The following is a 25,365-nucleotide window of genomic DNA, read 5'->3' on the forward strand; positions in this document are numbered from 1 at the left end:
TTTCTTTTTTTTTTATAATGACATGTTAAACTTGTTACAATGTAAAATTAAGGATAATAAAATATATAATTGATATTAAGTTAATATTTATCTTATATCTTCTTCTATATGCACGATATTTTCGTAACGTAAGATTAATAGGAAATTTTTCATAGATTAGTGAATGATTCTTGATTAATTTTAAATTTGATTTAAATATCCTTCTGAATCTCTATATATATGTAGACAATCTATGTACGTATAGACGAAGGAAAAATTCGATATAGTATCATATTGGTATATGTACATTCCAAAATGAGAAAAGATACAAAGTATAACAATAAGTTTCTAAATGATTATTTTAAAACTCTGTCGAGACTCATTAATTTACTTTGTTAATCATAACAATTAACAACTTATTTCTTTAGATTATAAAACTACTAAAACCTAGGAATTTTTAATTCCCATCCCAAGTATATCAATTATCTATCTATCTCTTTAAAAATCATTTAAACTCGGACATTGCGAACGAAGCAATATCGAAGGAGTAAGAATAAATCTTTTTCTTCTGGAGATGAATTCTGTTCGGGTCACGAAAGGTCTTCCCTTGAAAAAAAAAAGAAAAAATTGACCGACTTGGTAAAAAAAAAAATAAATAAAAAATATCAGCGAGGACGAATCGATTCTTAGCGATTAGAGTGTTTCACGTAGAAAGACTTTATGGGGAACGTGCTAAGAGAAATTTGCATGCATGTTTCAGCATGGAAACTCGGCTTTGCACGAAGCCTCATGGCGAGGATACAGCCGGACTGTTGCTGCTTTGGCAAAGGCCCTCGGGACTCAACGCGCTCCTTTGCACGCGAGGAATCTAGCTGGATTTGCACCGCTTCACCTCGCTTGTCAAAATGGCCATAACCAAAGCTGTCGAGAACTTCTCCTCGCTGGATGCAATCCTGATCTTCAAAACAATGTATGTTACATAACAAGATAACTTTTATCCTTATTCTTTTATCTAATTTTTCATATAATTTTCAAATTGCATTGATCTAAATTTAATTTATATTTTATTCGTATTAAATTCATATCAAATTCTAAAACAATCCATGTTTGAATCAAATTAAATTTATCGTATTGATAAATTATCGTATTGATATCGTCATTGTTATCTGCATTCTTTTTTTTTTAATCTATTTGATGAATTCTTTACAATTTTATAATAATTCACGTTTGTTCTATCTATTTGTTTCTAATCGAAATTTAATTGAAATTCGTATATTATAAGGAAATGTTTATAAACGTTTTATATGAAACACTTTGTAAAATATTTGATCGATCTCGAACCTAGTTGGAACAGGTGACTGATTAATTTTACGAATTTATTCGATAACACTGGAATACCGATAATGCGATAAATTGTTTTTCTCTTTCATACACGTTCCCCTATCGTCATTAATATCTACGTAATCGTATTCTCGATTAATCATTTATTAAATTCATTCATCACTATCATTAATCGCAATGGACGTTCATAGGCTTGGCCCATCCGGTTTAACGACTCAAGTGACTATCTCCCGATACCTGGTTTCTTTAGCATATTTAATATCGGAATAATTTAAATTTTATTTTATTTTTATATATACCGGTGTATATACATAAATATATTTTTTGTTTTCTATTTTTAGTACGGAGACACGCCACTTCATACATCGGCACGTTACGGTCATGCAGGTGTTACGCGTATTTTAATATCCGCGCTTTGCAGGGTCTCTGAACAAAATAAAGTAAGTACGCATTGTATCTGGAAATTCAGTGTGATGAAAAATACGAAATGATGGAAAATTAAAATTATAAAAATGATCTAAATAATACACATGTATGTTTTCAATATATCCAAATATTAAACTTCCATCTTAATTTTTAACGCGCATACATAACGACCTACGTTAACCAAAATAAATCAAATGACTTGCTTAACTTGCAAATTAAATCGAGATAAATCGGAGTACCTTGTACGACAAAAGAATGATGAAAATAAATCTAATATCGATTCGACTTAAGAAAAATCAATTCGAACGATACTTATACTTATACTTTCGTCGTTCGAAAAAAAAAAGAAAAAAAAAACAGAAAATTTCTATTAATAAGAAAACGAAGATTAATTTCATTAATCCTTTTTTTCTTGTCTCGATCACGCAGAACGGTGACACGGCACTTCACATTGCCGCAGCGATGGGCCGTCGGAAGTTGACGAGGATACTTCTTGAAGCCGGTTGCGATAGGACGCTGCGAAACAAGCAGGGCGAGACAGCGAAGGATATAGCTCGTCGCAAAAACCTGACGGAGATACTCGAGATAATCGGTAAGGCCAGAAGCAAGAGTCGAGCTCGTAGCAAGAGTCGCGACGAGGAGTCGAGTAACAACGACAAGGTCGATGGCAGTGGTGGCAGTGCTGTCGCTGCAAAGTGCGATAGAAACGAAAAGAAACGGGAAAAGACTGGTAGCGGTACCAGTGGTAGTAGGGATGGTTGTACGATCAAGAAGGAAAAGAAGAAACATAAAGGAGGTAGTGCCGGTAGCGGTGGAAAGACTCACAAGGTCCATTTCGAGAAAGCTGTGATGGGAAGACAATGGTCACCTTATGGTTGTCATTATTACCCGGATCCAGATTCTTTTCCACAGCCAAGATTAGACTCGTTACCACCGGACCCATTAGGAAGGGGTGAACAATATTATTTGGATTTAGCTGGTAACATAAGAAAGGGTCCGGTCGGTGTAGGCTATACTTGTTATTGCGCACCTTTCTTTAGGCATATGGAAGCAAAGTTAGAAAGAGACAAGGCAGAATTAAAGGCACATATCGATCAGGCACACGAAAGATTGGATTTGAAAGTGGCCAATCTTGAGAGAAGAACCCGTGGACAGATTTCAGAACTTACCAGATGCGTAGCAGCTGAAAGGGCACGTTGCGACGAAAGACATCAGCATATTCAGCAGAGATTGTCTCGTGGTGGAAGAGGTAGACACAGTGAGAGACCAGCGAGAACGTCGAACGTCGACGATCAAGTCCCTCCTACTCGTGCCAGATCTCTCGAGGATTTACTTGATGATAGACCACAGGATAGAAGCTTTGAAATTCCCGGCGAGACTCCTGTTTATCGAGGTAGTCTCGATGATTTAGATATTCCTGCTATACCTAGGCTGAGCAAATCGATGAAGGATCTTCCTTCGGGATCGGGTATGGCTAGGTCGACCTTGAGAGTACTTGACGTTCCAGCAAGATTGAATGAGACTTTCGATGGTGTCATCAGGCAAGATCGTAGCTCTCCTCTTGGTGCAGCATCGTCGCCGTCTATGAGCTCGAGACAACAGACTCGTCGGCAACGGGTAAATCTGAGATGTTTTTCTAGTTCGTTCGCTTGCGATACCTGATCGAAGTTAATTCTTACTTTACCATTGTTTATTTTAGACGTCTCTCTCGCAGGAACAGGGTCCTAATATTAGCCAGGAAGACAATAACGCTACTCGTAAGAACGGCGAAGAAAATTCTGGAGAATGGAGATCGTCGCCGAGTCGTCGTAGCGTACACGAGATGATCAAACGATTTCAACAAGTACCTGGCATGCATAATGGCTGGCGTGGACAACGTTCTGGTAGTAGCGAACCTACCAGCCCGGAACACAGTCAGTGTTCTCAAAACAAAAGGATTCAACCACAGGGTGGTGTAGGAAATAGCTGGCACGGTGAAGGTGAAGGTACTTGAATATTCTAAACAAGTCATCCGTCCTATTTCTTCTGTTTTTTTTTCTTCTTCTTCTTTTTGTTATGTTCATCGTCGAAAGCGTTCTTCTTATTCTTAATAAACGTCTAACATATCGCATATTCTTATTACCAACGTAGGTAACAACAGTGAAAGTAGCGAGGGAGAGGATGACATGGAGCAACCAGAAGCCCTGAAAGGAAATGTTTCGAACAAAGGGGTTATACAAGAAGATGTTCATTACGACAGCATAGCCAGGATGCCTTACAGATCGCGTAGTGCTGTTTATAGTCCTACTCCACTCTTGCACGATGCTCACAATGATTCTGGATATAGTACACGTATGTACGGATCGAGTAAGGGAGCTTCGCCTTCTCTCTCAGGTAAAGAAAAAATTCACACTCAAACGTATAACAAAGTGTTTACCGAAACGTATTATATAAATGGGACATTTGAAATTTCTGTTTTGCGATGTAGGACAATTAGAATGCGACGTTATTCTACCACCTTCGCAAGGAGGTGCCTTCCCAAGCGGAGAACAATTGGCTGCTTTATTGGAACAACCAAGAGGACATGACCTGACTGTTTACGAAAGAGGCGCAGACAATGTTGTTATTAATATAGGAACTGCGAGTCTCGTTTAACGTATTTTTCTTTTTTGCGAGATTTGTCAAGTGTAAACATGGAACTTCCAAAGATGACGCAAAAAAAAACGGGTAATTCGCTCGTAATTTTGTAAACTCGTCATTAGCGAAAGGTTATACATACACTGCGTTCTTCTTTAGAGACTTATTCACGTACCTTCCATTATTTTTTAATTAATTGTTCAATACGTGCTCATTTTTGTAGAATAATAGCAATTACAAGCGATTTCTTTTATACATATACATATACCTGTGTGTTCATATTTTTATATAAATATTATCTTAAAAGAAGGAATCGAAATGTTAGTTGTTTGTAATTTGAGTACAAATGTAAGTGTTTTCGATCGTCATATTAACGTAGTTATCTTCGATCGTGTGTGGTAGAAGTGTAATTCTGTTCGTTGCCATGCATCAGAAAAATATAAATTAAGAATATTTATTGCGCTACGTGTGCATGTGTGTGTCATACTATGTACAAGTTTTCGATTTAATGTTTAGATTATCCTAATGCAATAGAAATTTATGATGCAATTTTATATCATGACATTATATTTTTTATGCTCCTAATAATTGGTACAATGTGTCTACTGTTACACATTAAAGAGTATACTGATGCTTTATTCTTTCAGTATCAGAAGTGAAGTCAGAGATGGAAGAGTGATAAAGAGGATCTCCCATTAACGTCATTGAATTAGATTTGTAAATTTTCACGACTACGTAATCACCAGCTTGTATTTTTCTTGTGGTAGTTGAATGCTCACTGATAGGTATAGTGGCACAAGGAAGTAAAACTCTTGTATTTTTATCATTTCTTCCTTGAAATTTCTGATCACACTTCCTACTCACCTACCAAAAATAAATGTACACATGTCATATCGATGTAATAAATACTTTTCACGATTATACTGTATATCTATACATATATCTATTAGAACGAAAAAGAAAAAGAAAAGAAAAACTTACACCTTCCACGAGTACAAGCTGTTTTTGACCTATATATGTACTATTTAACTTTTCTGCCTCTTTTCTGTACAATGCTATCATTCTTTGGAGTCTATCTGCTTTAACGTTTGCTTCGACGTCATCTTTGTATCGACGATATGCTGTCGTTTTCTACATTTGTACAACAAATATTTATGAACGAATATTTATGTATGCATATCCTGATTAGTCGATAGATTACCTCTCTCATACTATATGCAAATAGAAAGGCAGTATTATATTTGACTAATTTGATCAATGATAAGGTATCCTGAAATTCTTCCTCAGTCTCCCCACAAAAACCAGCAATAAAATCACTGGATAAAGCGACTTCCGGAAGAATATCACGTATACGATGTACAAGATCTATATATGCCTCCCTTGTATATCCACGTCTCATTCTTTCTAACACAGCGGAATTACCACTTTGAGCAGGTAAATGAATCTGCTTAGAAATATTTGGCCTTTCTGCTATTAATTCGAGTACTTCGTCGGGAAAATCTTTTGGATGCGGTGACGTAAATCTAAGAAAAGGTCATTTTAACAAATATCATTTTACTGTTTCTATTATTCCTCAAAATATATTTCTTAAAATAATTACCTTATTCTCATTTCTGGATTAATTAGCGATATCTTATCTAACAAGTCACTGAATCTTAATCCACCCTTTTTATTTTTATATACTGTTTTAAATCCTTTAGCAAGATTAGTTTCCGTATTTGAAGATGTATAAAAATCTGACTGTGACAAATCTCTGTAACTATTTACATTCTGTCCTAAAAGAATAACTTCCTTTATACCCTCGTCCGATAAATGCCGAATTTCATTAACAATACTATCAATCGGTCTTGATCTTTCCCTTCCCCTTGTAAACGGTACTATACAATATGTACACATATTGTCACATCCTCGCATAATGGAACTACAAGTAATAGTAAAATCATATAAAATATAAATTATATTTGAGATTGGATAATGTAATTAAAGTTGGAGATTTCAAATACATTACACAAACGCACTGACAGAATTTGAATCAAGTCTAACAGGCAAGATATCTGCATACGTCTCATCGAGCGATAGTAAAACGTTAATAGCAGTTTCTTTGTCAGTTTGTGCTAAAAGTCTTGGTAAATCTTTGTAACTATCCGGACCAGCAATCACATCTACCGTATGTTCTTTATCCAATATTTTATGTTTTAAACGTTCGGCCATACATCCTATCGCATGAACAAATAATGAAACGACGAGAAAAAATCATAGTAACCCTTAATACGTTGATCTTACCTAATAATCCAATTTTTAAAGGAATTTTTCCTTTTCTTTTTTGTTTCATATGACTTAAATGAAATAACTTATTCCATATTTTTTGTTCCGCGCCATCTCTAATAGCGCAAGTAACTAATAGCACAATATCAGCATTTTTGATATCATTTGTAAGTTGATAACCATGATTTTTTAATATAGACCATATTACCTCTGTATCGTTGACATTCATTGCACAACCGTGAATTTCAAAAAAGACTGAAACGCAAATAAGAATAATAGAAATATTTTTGTAAAAAGACAATCCCACGCATAAATAAATATCCTTATTTATATTTACCTTTCTGATTTTGGCCATGTATATTCTGAATGTATGGAATATTTTCTACGGTAGGAATATCAGAAACATTGTCGCTCTGTTCATTGGTTTCTATCAAAAAGTCTCGAAGAGATAACCCATCTTTGGGTAAATATTTTATTTTTTCTTTTTTATTATCACTAAAGTTATCGACGTTAGATGCAGTAGTACTTAGTTTACGATAAGTATAAATGTTATGAGTATTGACGATCTTCCATAGTCGTACATATTTATTTAAACATTGTTTCGACGAGACATGAAATAACTTAGTAATCCCTTTCATTTTTATTATTATATATTTCACATATACACGGCACTAAACACAATCATTTTATACGAGACTTACACATCGATAAATTTTTATTGTACTTACAGATCTAAATCGCACGAAGAATATTGAAATTCTAACCTAATCTCTGTGATTTCCGCCATTCCTCCATGATCCACAGATGTCTAATGACTCTCCAGCGCTCTCTAGCGGCAAATATTCTTATATTCAGTTATATTATTCTTTCTTTTAAATCTTATTTGTAAATACACATTCTGTTTTCACAATATCGATAATGTATAAGAACTTAATGGATTTATCGATATAATGTTTATAATAAGAAACATGTTGAAAATAACATAAGAATAAATTTCGCGGTAAAGGAAATTCGGACAAATGAAAGGGCATACCTATAAAGATTCTACGATCGACGGTTTGCTATACGGTAAATACAAATTTATTTGATGTAATAATTTTTCGATGAAACGTCGCATATTAACGATCATTAAAAATTGTTCTTTATAAATTTTCAAAGGTTATACAGCAAATCGAAATATACGTGTGTTTATCTCGTTTGTACAAATTTCTGACTTATACGATATTCAATTCTTTTGATTGCATTTTATAAGATATGTGTAGTTATATAGAAATATTACTTGAACTTGGTAGAATGGATAAAAACAATCTTACGGAAAAACATAAGTGTGTGTATGTGTATATAGCATTACCTTAAATTTTCAATCAAACGGTTAACATATCTCGTAACAAAGAAAACAAAAGTTAGAAACAATCAACATTCAAATAAATTAACACAAATTTCCAATTTTATTTCATTATTATATTTACTATGTTTTTGAAATCCAAACACATCTATTTACGACTTATCGATAAAATAATACAATAAATATCTGGATTCTTCTAAAATTAAAATATCTTCCTTTCCTGACATCCTTGGTGTGACGTGTAATTTTTTTTTTCTTTCTTTCTTTTCTTTTTTTTTATTTTTTAAAGGCTTTCTCAAATGCGTGTTTTTCATTTTTTTTTTTTTCTTATCTACCAAGTTTAATCAATCACAAGCAGCTTCAATCAATCAATTGTTCGTCCATTATGTCGTAATGACTTTTTTTTTTACTAAGCGGATATAGACAAAATTCATCGTTATTTATTCTGCACGTTATTTTAATCGCACGAAATTTCATGTTAAATATATAAAAGCGTGAAAAGAAAAAGGGACTAACAAAATGAGCACATTTTTTTGTGCATACACGTAAACTGTAATCGTAAAGGGAAAAATAAGATAAGAGGCAAGATATTTTATCTCCGCTACGCAACACTGATTTTTTTGTTCACATCTATTAAATGTATTAATTGTAATTGTGACGTCTCTCTAAGGATATATTGCAAGTATTGGCTAATAATTTACAATTTACTGTTATATATAAAATAGTAAAGTCAGATAATAAGAATGCTCTTACCATGATGATTCCCTTTTCTTTTCTTTTTTCTTTTTTTTTTTTTTCTTTGTAAATCTAACAATTAATTCTTTTAATATTATTTCTTTAAAGCCACAACTGTTCGCTTCATGATTATCTTTCTATAAATTTGATAATATCTAGGACACTCTTTCAGCTTCACATTAATCGTTAAAAATATTCTCACGTAAACTTCATGGCAAATTTCAAGCTCACATATAATATTAACACATTTATTATACCCACATTTGTAACTCGTATTGAATGTTTTATATGAGATTGTAAATGCTTCTAGTTTTATTTATTTACTTATTTATTTATTTTTTTTTTGTTTTTCTCAGTTTACTGAAATGTTGTCCTTTGTGAGATAATATTCGAAGCTTAGCGAAATATCTAAATTTATCCAGTTACACAAAGGATTAATGAATGAATCAAGCGACAAGTTTAGAATTAAGGAGTAGCAAAATAGTAGAAAAATATGATAATAAAAAGCATGATCTCAAAATTTAGAACCTCTTAATGTAAACCAGTAAATGAAGGGGGGATCGTCCGAGTAAGATACATTCAAGCACTGAAAATGCTACCAAGCGCTGACAAAAGAAATAAACTTGTATTCTTATTTTATGAACCTTACATCTTATACAAAGACAAAAATGAATTACCTCCTGTATCGGCATTGTAAAATAGAAATTTGTAAAAATCACTAAGGCTAAGTCAATTAAGTAGACATTTTTCTTGTTTACTGGTGAATGTTCAAGGAGAATCAGGCTAAAGTGTAGCGTACATATGGGACTTCAACATCGTTTCCTTCGGCATCGTTACAGCAGAGTTCAAATACCAATGCTCTTACATGTGGCTCCAATTTTTTCTTTGATACTTTCTTGACAACCTCGGACATCAATAGGCCCATACGCTCTTCGCATTTTGGTTTTGGCATAAAGAACGAATATAACATGCATACACCTTGAGATAGCATAGTGACTTCGAGATTATGATGCTTTTTGAAATAATTTAAGAATTCTTTGAGCGTAAGTTCTCCCCTTACTTCGAATCGATCCCATAATGTCCATTCCGTATCATAGTATTTTAATTTAGGTGCAGAAATAGGTTCAGAGAATCCAAAGAATGGTAAGGCCAGATTAACAAAACCATTTTTATAAACAGATAAGTCTCTAACACCTCTAGTTAATTTATATAACTCTAGGCATACCAGTCCAGCTACTACAGATGTTGTGGTAGCTATGGCTGGAATAATCTTTCCAGCTATAAGCTTACTCTTATGCCTATCTGCAGGTGCAATTTTGTAGTTGGTAGCACGTAAATTCGATGCTGCCACAATGAAGTCTATATGGAAATTAGAATCATCATCTTTTTCAAATTCTTGAGGATATAGTACTAAGCCATCGAGTTCATCAACTTTTGGCAATTCTTCTTGTAACTGACTTAGCCTTTCATGATCAATATTTCCACTGCCATTAGATACTTGAACTTGAGAATCTGTTTCTGCTATTTTGACACCCGATTTTGGAGTAAATTCTGGTACTTGAACGGTAGAAACAATTTTAGTAATTTCTTCGAGATCCCGATTAGTTTTAATTCCATAGACTTTCGCCTTTAGATTGGCAGCAGCAATGATATAATCCATATGCAAAGTATTGTTTACATCAAAAACCAAGGGATCGGGACAACGTTTTGGTCCAGACCAAAACAGTTGTCCGCTCGATGTTACTTGATCCGGCGGGAAATTAAAAAGTAACTGTCTGATTTGATTACTATATTGCTCTTGCCAATGACAACGAGCCCATGCAATGCAATCCGCAAATGTTTTAGGTCTTTCGTCTATCAATGCAGTTTTAACAGATTCTAGTACTTCTAGCGGCTGTGTACCAGGCAGTTTCAACGTTCTTTCTACAAACTGAGAATCGGAAATATATTGAGCAGCATTTTCAGCGGCTTGTCTGAATAAACCTTCAAAATAATCTCTAGCCCATTGTAGAGTATGTTCTATTGCATTAGGGAAATTCTTTAAAGTACAAATAGGTATACTTTTTTCTGGCGGATCTTGCGAGGAACTATACGACTCGGTTAAAAACGGGACAACCACTTGAGTATTACCCTTTGTACCTAATGTACCAGATTCCAACAGAGATTTACGATAATAGACGCATCGACGATCCATATAAATGCGTGCATTAACATTATCCAAAGCATTAGCAACTCCATCGAGATCTTCAAAGAATTCATCATTGTATATCTTCTCCGTTTCTGCGCAAACTCTGTTTTCATGAGCGATGACTTTCATGTCAGGATTCATTCCCTTGATAACTCTTGCGGCTGTAGACGATTTTGATCTTTGCACGTCGGATGGTCTGAACAAAAATTGTCTATTCAAATTCGACTTTTCTATCAAGTCCATATCTGTTACAGTAACGTAACCATTTTCTGATCCGACTCCTATCATAGCAAAATTCTTCAAAAGCTCACAACCAATGGCACCTGCTCCGACAACAAAATATTTTAGGCTACCGATCTTGGATTGGAATGGTCGTCCAAAAACAGCTATTTGCCGATCGTAACGGGTACCGAGAGGACTGCAATCTTTTTCTTTAGGTTGATCTTTAGGCAGACATTCGATTGCATCAAAGTACAACCACTGATATATAGGATGGAATTTTCCAGTACAAGCTTTCATTACTTCTTGAGCTACAATTCCACCTATCGTAGCATTCATAGGATTCAAATCACCGGCAGAGATTTTAGCAAATGTTGTCATTAAGTCGTTATTGATCTCAATATCATCCTCCGTTTCTTTTTTAATACTTTCTACTATGCCAATAAATGCGTCAGCATCTTCTTGATTCCACGGTCTAGGCATTCTTCCCTCGCTCTCACGATAGCGATCTAAAGCTTTAAACGCTAAATGCAATTGTTTAGGATAATCGAATTTTCCATAATCTGTTACTAAGAATTCTGGTTTTTTCAAAGCTTCATCAAGCGGTAGAAAATGCATCGATTTTGGTATCTTAACCTGCGTTACGATTCCACCTCTTATATATTCCGAATAAGTAGACGTATCCCCAATGCTAAAGGTGTACGGTCCGAGTACTTTTATCTTTTTAGGTTCACAACCATTAAGCTCTGTCATGCCTTGAATCTCTGAGAAAGTTACGTAATCGCCATCTTCCATACCATGACGTGTATCATCTAAACACGTAATGACTCCTTCTGAATCCTTCGAAATACTAGCAATCATAGCACTCACAGGCGGTTCACCATTGGTGTCTACAACAGTGAATGAATTACCAAAATCACAGAATACCTGAGAAAAGAGACCACGAGTATCTGCTATAATAAGCGCTATATCGTTCTCATGAGTAATTTGAGAAATGCGTAATTGTCCGGAAAGAGGAGTTTCCGACAGAACGACGACTCTAAATTTCTTGATAAAAGATTCCGTTAATGGTCCCGAATAGTAAGAAGTAGGGACATAGTTGTTAAGTTCCGAAAGGCGTTGACAACAGGCAGCAGCACGATTTTTACCTAAAAATGAGAGTTATTATCAAATGTATATTTAGATCCCGTTAAAAGTAAAACGGCTCGCGCTCAAGTCCTTCGCGTTCAACGTACTTAGATAGAATTGTAGAGCCGACGTTAGCACTTACCTATATCTTCCTCGGTGAGATAAAATTGCGAACCAAGATCTGAGAGTTGACATACGGCATCGTCGTGTAACGTGACAGATTTGACACCGCCAAGGATGACATTCTTTGCAACCTCTACACCAAGACCACCTAATCCAGAAATCAGGACGTCGGATGTTGCCATACGACGCATTGCATCGTGCCCAAGGACGTAGAGCTGCCTGGAATAAAGACTCTCGTCGATTTCGGCGGGAGCCCGGGATGTCGAGCCGTTTTTCGCCATGTCTGCGATCGTCGCGGAGTCGTCGGCACCTCCCGTTGTGGCAGCAACGCGTCGCTTCTTGGCTGGGGGGTCAACGGAACTCTCCACCACCTCAGCACTAGACATCGGACTTCACGGATCGCCGTATTATGTCCGTCGATTCGTTCTTCTTTTCAACCCGGCCGACTTAGCACCTTTATTTTTTCAATCACCGAATTTCAGAGCTTACAACGCGCGCACTACCACCACACCAGCAGCAGACGCACGACCACTCTACACGGGCGCCCCCTTCGCCTCCTACCTTTCTTCCGTTTCTCTCCTTTCTTTCTCTTTCCTTTATCTCACTCTCTCTCTCTCTCTCTCTCTCTCACACACACTCTCTCACTCACTCCTTCTCTCTCTCTCTCTCTCTCTCACTCTCTCTCTATCCCTTCCCGTCTTCTTCTTCCTCCTTTCTTTCTTTCTTTCTTTCTTTCTTTCTTTCTTTATACCTCTATATTTCTCTTTTCTTTCCGTATTTATTTTTCCTTTTCTCCTTTCCTCAATGACGATACAATTATTCTCATTCACCTTCTTTTTCTTCCTTTCTCCTTTAGATAAACTTCGACGCAAAGTCTATATAATAGATTAATAAAGCTCGTACCTTTGTATGCGACGATCCAACTCATCGACACCGAGTCTACACGTTCTCGTCGCAAATTCGTTACTTCTTTGCAACGATTAAAAATTCTTGCACTTTCATTCGCCAATATCACGTACGACGTACTCCCAACCGATCTCGCCACATTGATGCGTCCCTCTTGAAACACGAATGTGTTGCCAGCCGGACGGTCGGTAAAGTAGCTTATTTTTCGTGTGTTCGTAAACCTCCAGGAAACGACGAGGGCTCCTCTCCTTTGTGCTTCGTGTTTTACAAAAGGATACGAAAAATGATTAATCGAGGTAAGCCGATAGTTTTCTTTACGTTCATTTTTTCGATACTATGTTCGATGTTATGTTTTCTCGCGAATAACACTTATATTTCTTCGCATGCTCATTACAACGATAATATATCTTTCGCTTTATCGATTTAGTCAAATGAAGTTGGAAACAAAGGATCTTAGTAAAAATGAGGTTGCACGATTGAATCGATTTGTGACTGGAAACCGGAAGTGATTTCATACTCGTCCAATTTTTTACTAAGTATCTACGGCTCGATTCACAGTTTCCTTTGTCTGCTATCGTCACTTTTCATTTCCTATCGATTTCTAATTCATTTCTTTGTCTAATTTTACTATCGATTTTTATCGTAGTTGCATCAATTGAATGCACATAGAAACATACATATATACATACATACATCATACATACATACATACATACATATATATATATGTATATGTTTGTATCGATATATGCTATATACGTTGGTGTATTATATCGTCGCAAAATCATTTTATTTTCAGGAATCAATAGTATCAAGTATGAGATATCATATTTCAAGAAAACCATTATTTGTCATGACGAACGTTTATACGATTCACCGCGCCATCTGCAGAGCTTTCGGAGAAACGAAATTACTAAACGTACGAGAAGGCGCGAAGATATTCGAAAAGAATATTTGAAATAACGTTTTAACAAGTTTCTAAAGCGTTTGGAAACATTCGAATCGAACTTCTCGACTAGAGAGATGTGTGTGAGAGAGGTAAGTAATTAAATGAATTATTCTTTTTCTATTATCTTTCGTACGAATTCGTTATTCTTAACTTTTCTATTTATTTCGTGTTTTACACGATAAGTCGTAGAAGCTTTCACGATATTTAATTTTGGTTAACCAACAAAACAAATGTCGTTCGAATAACCGAATGAAAGTCGTATGAGTTTATAAGAAAAACAGTTTTACGAAGGTAATTACGAAAGAACATGACGATAAAAGCGCGTAGATCGTTCTTCGTCCTTGTATGGTTTACAAGACTCGATGAGTTTGAAACTTGTAAGAGTATATATATATATATTTGGCGTTCACTTGCTTCCACGACAAGTCCATATATGGATAACGGTTTTAAAACTACACCCAAAGACATTCCTTATTTTACTTACTCTCGTATATACATATATACCTATATACATACATATATATATATATATGTATATGTATATGTATACAATATATTCTGGTGTTAATAGGTCAGCCTACCTTTAATGATTCTTACGTAGTAAAACAACATGCAGTGTCACAGGTTTTTTTTTTTAATTAATTAAATCTTTGATAAAATAGAAAGAAAAAAAGATTAAAAGAAAAGAAAAGAAAAGAAAAAAAAAAATGTTACATGTATAACATTTTCTTTACGAATCAACATCATTTACATTTCAATTGTTTGCAAAATAAAGAGACATAAAGGATTATAAAAATAGATAGGATAGGACAAGTATGAAGAATAAAAATTATTTTTTTTTCCCGTGTACAAGATGTATTTATTATTAATCGTATAATTTTTCTCCGATACGTTAATTCGTCTCGAATGTATATATATATATAAAAAAAAAAATAATAAAATAAAATAAAATAAAAAAATAAAAAAAAAAAGAAGAGTTCAGCGGGAATTATTTTGCAGCTTCTATCATCGTCAATGGAGTCATACGATACGCAACGATCTACGTAAGAGAACGAAGAGTCATCGACGGTATCGCAACGATATTTCTCACCACCGAGATGTTCTCGAACAACTGTATACCGTCCCTCATCGATCCTCACTCATGTTTCTACGAATGTAATATATAAATACGTATTTACAAAGGAATATATGTAGTGTAGACGATTAGATTAGGTTAAAGAGAAAGAGATAATCGAGAAAAGGTAGGAGATGAGTGTTAAGAGTAAAAGGAATATAAAAGGAGGGACAGGGAGGTAATGGTGAAGGAGGAAAGAGGTGAAGGTGGAGATGGAAGTGGAGGTGACGGAAAGAGAAAGATGAAGAGGAGGAGAAGAATTAGAGGAAGAGGAGATTCATGCGTGTATATATAGAACAGCCCCTCACCCCTCAGTGAGGGCCGAGGATGCCGAAGGCGAGGGACCGCGAACTATTCTTGGAGAACCTTAGAACGCGCGGAGTAACTACCTTCGATGTCTTCTCTCTCCCGATTCGGCGCCAGTAAACGTCAGTAAACTGCTGTAAGCCACCGCGAAAAGAGTCACGCTCGAAACGTACGAACGAAACGAAGATACTTTACTTACTTACTTACTTACTTACTTACTGATTTACTTGCTTGCTTATTTGCTTACTTGCTTACTTGTTAACTCGTTTACTTAATTAATCAATTAGTTAGTTGGATAGTTAGTTAGTTAGTTAGTTACTTATTTACTTATTACTCTCCTGAGAATACATCGGAGAACGATTGTTATATCTGTGTACGTAAATATGTATGTAAATATATACGTGGATTTTATTCGCGCGTGTGCATTCTTGTGTTTATGTGTATATGTGCGTGTACGTTTAAGATTCATTTTTTCGTTCAATTGAGAAAAAGAGAGAGAGAGAGGGAGAAACTCTCAGATACATACACACATATATACATAAATCATCAGATACATAAACATACGTACACATGATCGTATTATTAAAATTATAACAATTTATTAAGTGCATTTAGTTAAGTTAAGTGTCGTGCGAACGTCATATCGTTCTTCTCTTTCATACTGTCAGTTTTTTCTATCTCTTTATTTCTCTCTCTCTCTCTCTCTTTTTAGACTGTGAAATTTAAATACGATTCCCGCGAAAATATTCTCATGTGTTTTTTTGTGGTAATATCTTTAAATTCGTTGGTCGTAATCCTTCCGATTTGATTCGTACGTGAAATTTTTCCTTTTTCTTATTTTCTTCCTTTTTTTACGTTCTTTCGGTTATATTTATCTCTTATTTACGTTCTTTAGATATTTATTTACGTTCTTTTGGTCAACTTTATTTTGTTGAAAAGATTTTTGTTTACCTCTTCGAAGATCGATTATTATTTTCTATCAGAATTTCCAGGAATAAACGTTTCTTTTGTTAAAAATAAAAAAGAAGGAATCGTCGTGTCTATTTTTAAACTACGCTATTATTGGATAAGTGTACTTTCTAACTCACTCACATTCGCGTTCAATTCTTCATATGTAATTGTAACTTTTATTCTAACGTCCAACGAGATTATTATTTTAATTACTTTGAACTTGATTAACAAATCGATATGAAGATATATTAGAAATGGAATAATGTTTTTCTAAATTTAACATGTTCGCGAAAGAAATCGATGGATTGTTGAGAAATATGATTCGATCTAATATTTCTATGATTCGAATTACAACGACGAAAGTTAATATTATCAGTTTATAAATTATCATATAACATGTATATATCATTCTCTTATCTAATGAGATATACCACGATTAGCGAAAGTTTCACAGTCATAGATCTTCGAAGTAGAGTGATTACAAAGTTTACCCTTAGCTCGTAATATTAGACCTTGGGAAAAAATCGAATATATCTTCATATCCCAAAAATATCTTGGCACTGAGCCTTAGCGGATGGGGTATTCTAAGTCAAACCAAGATTTGCATCTCTATGTCATGGATTCGAATGGTACTCGATTATTATTTATCGAAATAAGGATTTATACGAATAGTTTTTAGTAGAGTTCGTCCGGTACGGGACAATCTTACGAACTTAACGAAGTTTCTTCGAGCTTTATCGAATACTTTAGCGAATCGAAAGTTTAATTAATTTATTTTGGAGGCGACGTATGGGAAAACGTTAATGAAATTGCAACACCATGCAGATGAGACTTTCGCTGTCCCGAATGGAAGAAGAAAAAGAGAAAAAAAAAAAGAGAGAGAGAGAAAAAGAGAAGAAAAAAAAGATTCGTCGATTCAACCCTGACCTCACCTCGTTACGTGCACGCACGTAAACGTACGCTTAGGCGTGTATTTTACACGTGTCCTATATCGTTAACGATGAATAAAACGTTTTAAGTTTCAGAGAAGGCAGCACGTATCGTATCTTTGTACTGTTGAAAACTGGTCTCGGTCGTCGTACCACGTAAGGAGAGGATTCCGATAGTAAACGGAGAGTATATAACGATAGAGAGATAGAGGAAGAGGGTAAAGACGGGTCTGAACTCCAGCGAGCTCCAGGATTACTCGACAGATTGCGCGCGCACACGTCTCACGAGTTTCTCCAGCTGATCCGAGAAACGCCGTCGGTATACCTCGGAGAACTGACGTCACTACTACATTGAACGATTGCCTTTCGATACACACGAAGTAAATAAATACGTGTTATGGACATATACATATAGATATTAACATATGTGTGTGTGTGTGTGTGTGTGTACGTATAGATATACGTATGTGTAGATTCAGAGAGTCAGGTAGCGTTAGCATTCCTCTCCCCACCATGACTACTGCCTGTTAACAGGGTGCCCGGTTACCACCACCACCACCATCATCACCACCACCACCACCATCACCATCACCACCACCATCAGCAACAGAGCCGGCCGATAAAATGAATCAGAATGATAAGTCAGTCAAGTGCGAGAACTCCGAGGAGGAAGAGTGCGAGATGGTCGAACGCGAGCTGGCCGAGGATGCACAGTGGAAGCGTATACAACAGAACACCTTTACGAGATGGGCGAACGAACATCTCAAGGCCATCAACAAGAACATAGACGACCTCGAGTGCGACCTGTCGGACGGTCTCAAATTGGTCAGCCTGATCGAGGTGCTCTCCCAAAAACGATTACCAAAACATAATCAAAGACCTACCTTTCGCTCACAGAAATTGGAAAATGTCTCGGTGGCATTAAAATTTTTGGAGGACGAGGGTATACGCATCGTCAGCATCGGTGAGTAAATCAAACTCTTTTTTTTTTTTTTTCTTTCATAATTTTATTCATCTCTATCTCCGATCTTTACCTATCTATCTACCGTTATAAACGTGATAATGTTTCTTACATGGGAGACAAAAATTCGTTCACTCTTCGAACGCACGCGCGTGGAAAATTTCCAAATTCTATCTGTGATACCGTGCACTACTGTTGTTGTTATTGTTGTCTTATTCGCCGAACACGCAGGCGCGCGCCCGCCACGCATACGCGAGAACGCACCGCGTGGTGTATCTCTTTCTGAAGATGGGACGGAAAACATTGATTGATCCGTCCTTCTTCTCGATGTTATAATAACAATAATTCAATGATAATGTCTCTACATTATCATCCATATATATATGTGTGTCTCTATGTACGTATGTATATACACAAATATATACAAATGAAAAAATATATATTTATTTTTTCATTTGACTTTGTCATTATTTTTTTTGAATTAATATTGAAGGTGATATATATATATATATATATATATATATATATATATATCATAGTTGTTAATTTGACGTATGTATGTAAATCTGAAAAAGAAAATATCTACTTACATATATTGATACTATCTCTTGAAATTGTTATTGTTTCGTTGAAAAAATATTTCTTCCCTTTCTGGTAATTCGTCTAAACGAAAACATTCTTTTTATCGTTACTCCTTATTCTACAAAGTAAACGGATAACCATGCGTTCATCGTTAGCCAAGACACGCCGGTATATTACGTATATATATATATATATTTATGTATGTATGTACGTACGTGTATAATAATATAGATTCTCTTCGGTCGGAGTTATTGGCTTTGACATTGACATTGTGGTTTGATAACCGTATAGACGCGTCTGCCAGAACGTGAAGATTGAAACTATCGGATGATCGACACGAAGTCGAAGTCTTCGTTCTTGTTTAAAAGTTACAGTAATTTTTATTGCATGTATTACTCTTTGAGAGGTGTGCGATTAATCCTTTTTTCTTATCTCGTACGAGGTCGATAAGAAAAAAAAAAAAAGAAAAAAAAGAGTGGAGAGAGAAATAAAGAAACGAAAAAATTATTTCGACGACGGTTACATACGTATCTTTGGTATTTTTCATTTTTTATGAAATTTTATTTCCTACGGGTACTCAAGTATTCGACGGATCGTCGAAAACCTAACGATGCAAAATTCGAGACGTTTCGTCAGCGAGAAATCTTTAGCCCGGAGCACTTTCGCCGAGTCGTCGATTCTATATGATTCTAAAGGAATCGTTCGTCTCTCTGTAATTTGAGTATATACAGTGTTTATCGATTATAACGGTTTTCGAGTGACATCATAGACGCAATTAGAGACACATCTAGAAGTATGCGGTTATCAATAGCGATACTCTCTTTCTCTTTAATGTAACATATATTATTATATTATATATATTTTTTATTTTACTTTACTAATATGTTAATATTGGGATATAAGAAATTTCGTATATTTTTTAGACGAATATATATATATATATTTATACAAATACATATATTATATTATAAATATAATAAATATATTAATTATAATTTACGTAATATACTTATTAGTATATTAAGATAGTTAAGTACTTTGGAAAAAGTGAGATTAAATACGGCCACGAGTTTCGAGATTTGTATCAAAAGATCAAAGTAAGATACGTCTAGCATATATATATATATATATATATATATATATATATATATATATATATATTATACTATACTATAATACTATACCATACAATATTAGAGAGCAAAAGAGTGATGCCGTTGTGGGACATGGTCGTCCTGTTCCGGGGCTCTTGGTCATCGTCATTTAGACACGTAATAGCAGCGTAATTTTTATCATATCAAAACCACTTCATTACGTCATCATTACCAGCAGGAGCATCACGATCTCTTCTCGCCCTTGGCTTCCATGTATCCGTTTTATTGGATACGTCCAAATTATCTTCATGTACCAAGATATCTCGTTATATAGCTGTAAATTTTCATAGGAAAAATTGGAAAATCAATCACGTTGAAGTCTATACATATATTATATATATATATATATATTTCTACTAAGTACGTATGACGTAGCTTGACCTCTTTCGATGCAAAAGAATTTCATCGTTAATTAAGTATGCAGAGACACTCGATATACATACATACACATATACATACGTATACAAATTATATATATATATTTACTCTGGCGCCAGAAAGTAACTCCTCATCGTGTCATGGAATAATTAATAAGACTTTTCGTAATTGCTTACGATTAGTCATCCTCTCTCGTTATCGGACTAAACAGTGGTGAAAACAAGCTTGGTCTAATCTATAATTAGTTAGACTTTGTGTTCGATTATCTTATAAATTATTTCAAGATATGGTATGTCATTACTAACGTTCACTGAAGTCATTTTCAAGTTCGTTGTCTCTGTCATCGAAGATGAATTTTTCGAAGAAATTTTTGTCGTTCCTCGCGCGTTGTTAAAGCGTGACGTGGTCCGACTACGTTGGCAAGTATGACGTCATTTCGCAGATTCTCCCGCCAACTCCATCAAGAAAATCTTTCGGTCGTGTTACTTTTGAACGAAAATTACGACCGATTTTTATAGTCGTCTTCTATTCGACAATATTTTTTCTTCTTTTTTCTTTTCTTTTCTTTTTTTTTTTTTCAACGACAGTTACGATTCATTTCTGCTTGGTAACGAATTATCAGGGCGTAAGCTTTATCTTTACGATAAGAATTTCATTAGTATGTATTATGTGTGCAAAATACATATCTGTACATGTATATACAATAAGATTAAGATTAGTTTATTTAGAGCTATTCTATTCACGTTTGAAATCATTATATGTCGTAGAGATTATTATTCGTTAAATGATAAAAAAGAAAAAGAAAAAATAGAGAGGAAAGGAGAAAGAACAATAGGGCCTGTAGAAAGATTCATTATTTTGTATTTTTTATTGAACAATTTTTCATCATTTTTTCTTTTCTTTCTTCTTTCTTTCTCCCCTTTTTTTTCTTTTTTCTTTTTTTATAGCAATAAAAAAGTGTACGACACGAAAGAGCTTTGATTTCTCTCGTAAGTACATGGAGAAGAAAAAAGATCGATCTTTTACTGTCGACCAGAGAGAGAGAGAGAGAGAGAGAGAGAGAGAGAGAGAGAGAGAGAGAGAGAGAGAGAGAGAGAGAGAGAGAGAGAGAGAGAGAGAGAGAGAGTCTCTTGTGAGTTCATCGAGCTCGTCGAATCAATGACGGCGTTGTAATTAACGCGTTCGTGATCGAGATTGCCTTTAAGAGAACACGTGTCTCGTGTCGATCTAATTTTCGATCGAGATCGTCTCGTCTTTGAGTAAGATCCGAGTTGTACATTCTCTTCGATCCTTTCCAGTAAATATTAAATTGCTATTCTTTGGCGCTTAACCTTCCTTTTCTTTCTCTTTTTTCTTTTTCTCTTTCTGTCTCCTGGTTTGTAACACGTATTTCGTGGCAGGTGTAGACAATGACGTCATTATTGTCCGAGGAATTACCTCATCGTTCTAATCGTACGTTCAGACGCACCAGTTACTTTCAATTTTTCTTCTCAATTTTCGTCTTCACGTTCTGAGAAACATTTCAACTCTTTCTTTTAATCTCTAAGTCCTCTTTCTCTTTCTCTTTTATGTTCGCTCGATTTAATAAAAGCTAACAGAGAAAAGGAGAGAGAGAGAGAGGAAAAGAAAGTGAGAGAGAGAGAGAGAGAGAGAGAGAGAGAGAGAGAGAGAGAGAGAGAGAGAGAGAGATCAAGTATGATACTTCACTTTGAACTTGAATCAAACGATTAACGCAGTCTAGTAGGCGTGGACATCCTTATTACTATTACTATTGTTATTACTATTACTGTCACTACACTACTATTAATATTATTACACACTGCTACTACTCTACTACTACTACTACTATTACTACTACACTGCTGCTACTACTAATATTACTACTACAGTGCTATTACTTTACTACTACTACTACTAATATTACTACTACAGTGCTATTACTTTACTACTACTACTACTACTAATATTACTACTACAGTGCTATTACTTTACTACTACTACTACTACTAATAGTGCTATTATTGTTGTTGTTGTTATTGTTGTCTTTGTTATTGTTTTTGTTGTCATTGTTTTGTATGTTTTCTGGGTTTCCAAAATATGCTCATGCCTACCACAGGGACGACTTCAACACAAAGAGATTACTATTATTCTTATCAATTTTTTTCTTGACATTTTAATGTTTTAGTGATTTTATTAATATTATGATTATGATGATGACGACGACGACGATGATTATTATCATTTTTATTATTATTATTATTATTATTATTATTATTATTATTATATATTCTTGGCTTCTGTGTATTACAAGAGAAGTTAAATTTATCCGTGACGCTCAGTCTTTCCTATATAAATTTTTATCGATACACCGTGTAAAATGCATCACGATTCTATCATTTTAATGTGGTGTGTGTGTGTATGTCGTGTATGGTATATATACATGCACATACATACACTATATTTGAATTGATGCATTATGTGTATATATATATATTTTTTTTACTTGCAGGTAACCATTCTTGTGTCATTATTATGCACAATTTTTTTTCTTCTTTTTTTATTTTACTCTCATTGAATGTTATTTCATTTCTATGTCAACGTTTGCGATAACAAAAGATCCGCCGACATTTTTTGCTCGAAAGTAGAATGCTTCATGAATAGAATCTTCTGAAGCCAGCGGCGAAGGATCAACAAAACCAGCCTCTCCGAACCCAACCAATTTTTTTTTCTTCTCTCTTTTTTTTTATTTCTTCTCTCTCTCTCTCTTTCTATCTCTCTCTGTCTCAAACGAAAAGAAGACGTCCTTCTGGCTCTTCCTGGAATCTCTTAACTCGATCCTAGGATTTTTGCTGAGAGTTCTCATTCCTAACCACACATGCGTGCCTTCGATCGATTCTATACATTATTCTCTCCAAACAGAAAATTTTGAATTATATACATATACATATACACATATATATGTTATAAATAATGTATAATATATTATATTCATATCGCATATTATAAATAAAATATTATATATACAATATATATAATATGTATATATATATACAGACATACATTGTATATACTACACATTATAGTGTATTCTTATATTATATTATTTATATTAAAACTCATGTTCGTAGATTCACGTACATTATAGAAACATTCGAACGAACAATATAATACTTTCGAAACGTTTGTTAGAGGATTACCAAGTAGATAAAGAAAAAGAAAAAATATGTTAAAAAAAGATTTCAAAAAAATAAATAAATAAAGAAAAGAAGAAAATAAAAAGGAAGCGATACAAGATCAAGCTATAAGGAGAGCCCTAGCCGCAAAAGCCTTCCCTTTCGTTTTATCGTGGAATGTATGACGTCATACATATGTACGTCCACAGGATGTGGTCGAGAAATTCCTAGGATAGAAAGCAACATATATTTTATTCGGCGTGAAATAAATCATTCTTTGTCATCATTTGCCATACCTTATCGGTATGACCTTGGCGCCTATTCGGTATTCCAAATAATTCTTACATATTATATATACACACATATATGTACATACGTATTCATATGTATGTATATAAGTACACACAGAGATAAATCAACATAATTCATTTTTTGAATCTTTGAAGAATTTTGTTCTTTTCTTTTCTTTTCTTTTCTTTTCTTTTCTTTTCGTTTCTTTTCTTCTTTATTTTATTTTATTTTTATTTTTAAAACGGCTCGTTTCATAGTACAATAAGGTCACCGAAGGGTTAAGGCCTCGAAATCTTAGCTGCGTGTCATTGTTCCTTCGGTAAGAGGAACGAGAGTAATACGAGAAAGCTGAAGAGTTGAGAGATAGAAAGCGAAAACAAGACTTGTCTACTTTTGAAACTTACACCTATTGTCGTCGTTTACTTACTTGTTGTGAGAAATCGTTTCTGGTGTTAATTACTTGTCGAAGATTTTTTCTGTATATATATATATATATAATGTATATATATATCTACGAAGTTGATCGTTCCAATAATTTCAGAAAGCTAAACGAAACGACGACTCATGTACGCACACAGTCAGCCACTTATATATATACAGAACACATATAATATTATTCCATCGTATTTGTAAAATAGTTGCCAAATATACATATATAAAATATTTATATACACATACACATATTATACGTGCTATTTCTAATTTCGATGACAATGGAAACGCTTCAGTCTCATCGATGAATCACATGCTTTAATTTTGGACTTATATACTTATGTTCTTAATGCCTCGAGAAACGTCGAGCGATCACGTAGAATGAGTGAGTGAGTAAGTGAGTGAATGAGTGAGTGAGTGAGCGAGTGAGTGAGTGAGTGAGTGGGTCACGGGCTTTGCGTTAGAAGAATCACGAATGAGAATCGCCGTCAAAATATTCTCAAAGCCCAATAACTTCGATTTATATGTGAATATATGTATGTACATATTATATATATATATATGTATATATATATATATGTATATATATATAATACGTCACAGAAGTGAGATTCTACTGATGACCTTGACACAGTTGGAGACCAAAAATTTTCTAAGGTATAACTAGGCTAGCGAAAGGACGTGATAGGAAATGAGAAAGGAGGGCATTGGAGTTGGACGTTTAATGATTTTTAGTGAGATCAAATCTCATCTCAATCTTACGAAAGTATTCGTGTGAGTTTGTGTGTATACGTATCTTATACGCTTGTATTACACGACGTTATTAACCCCTACTTCTTGTTATCGCTGCCTCTTCTCTCCGACTGGATTCGTT

The 25,365-nt window shown here is 34.6% G+C and overlaps 4 protein-coding genes across 12 annotated transcripts in view; 2 read left to right on the plus strand and 2 right to left on the minus strand.

The window, feature by feature from the left end:
• Positions 1 to 4,761, plus strand: part of LOC127066386 (ankyrin repeat domain-containing protein 6) — a 115,905-nt gene extending 111,144 nt beyond the window's left edge. For 4 of the 6 annotated variants that reach the window (XM_051000083.1, XM_051000046.1, XM_051000076.1 and 1 more), the window contains 6 exons: positions 740 to 949; positions 1,662 to 1,760; positions 2,176 to 3,363; positions 3,446 to 3,731; positions 3,877 to 4,119; positions 4,214 to 4,761. In XM_051000083.1, the coding sequence (XP_050856040.1) occupies positions 740 to 949; positions 1,662 to 1,760; positions 2,176 to 3,363; positions 3,446 to 3,731; positions 3,877 to 4,119; positions 4,214 to 4,380 (2,193 nt within the window). In that variant the 3' untranslated portion in view covers positions 4,381 to 4,761. The remainder of the gene's footprint in view (positions 1 to 739; positions 950 to 1,661; positions 1,761 to 2,175; positions 3,364 to 3,445; positions 3,732 to 3,876; positions 4,120 to 4,213) is intronic. The other 2 variants (XM_051000055.1, XM_051000066.1) reach the window with 2 other exon arrangements.
• Positions 4,762 to 4,911: 150 nt separating this feature from the next.
• On the minus strand, positions 4,912 to 7,929 carry LOC127066401 (CDK5RAP1-like protein). The gene is made up of 7 exons (XM_051000107.1): positions 6,965 to 7,929; positions 6,646 to 6,882; positions 6,371 to 6,578; positions 5,963 to 6,283; positions 5,564 to 5,885; positions 5,344 to 5,493; positions 4,912 to 5,226 (listed from the first exon to the last, which is right to left on the minus strand). The coding sequence occupies exons 1-7, from the start codon at positions 7,263 to 7,265 to the stop codon at positions 4,978 to 4,980; spliced, it is 1,788 nt and encodes a 595-aa protein (XP_050856064.1). The 5' UTR covers positions 7,266 to 7,929; the 3' UTR covers positions 4,912 to 4,977.
• Positions 7,930 to 8,066: 137 nt separating this feature from the next.
• LOC127066379 (ubiquitin-like modifier-activating enzyme 1) lies at positions 8,067 to 12,751 on the minus strand. The gene is made up of 2 exons (XM_051000037.1): positions 12,385 to 12,751; positions 8,067 to 12,262 (listed from the first exon to the last, which is right to left on the minus strand). The coding sequence occupies exons 1-2, from the start codon at positions 12,749 to 12,751 to the stop codon at positions 9,486 to 9,488; spliced, it is 3,144 nt and encodes a 1,047-aa protein (XP_050855994.1). The 3' UTR covers positions 8,067 to 9,485.
• A 668-nt stretch (positions 12,752 to 13,419) lies between these two features.
• The window catches only part of LOC127066350 (filamin-A), a 40,847-nt gene continuing 28,901 nt past the window's right edge, over positions 13,420 to 25,365 (plus strand). For 2 of the 4 annotated variants that reach the window (XM_050999990.1, XM_050999999.1), the window contains exons 1-2: positions 17,658 to 17,900; positions 18,055 to 18,484. In XM_050999990.1, the coding sequence (XP_050855947.1) occupies positions 18,145 to 18,484 (340 nt within the window). In that variant the 5' untranslated portion in view covers positions 17,658 to 17,900; positions 18,055 to 18,144. Of the gene's footprint in view, positions 13,568 to 14,070; positions 14,310 to 15,219; positions 15,810 to 17,610; positions 17,901 to 18,054; positions 18,485 to 25,365 lie in introns of those variants that run through there. The other 2 variants (XM_050999972.1, XM_050999980.1) reach the window with 2 other exon arrangements.

Source organism: Vespula vulgaris, chromosome 1 (assembly GCF_905475345.1).
Source record: "Vespula vulgaris chromosome 1, iyVesVulg1.1, whole genome shotgun sequence".
In the NCBI taxonomy this organism is placed as follows: Eukaryota; Metazoa; Arthropoda; class Insecta; order Hymenoptera; family Vespidae; genus Vespula; species Vespula vulgaris.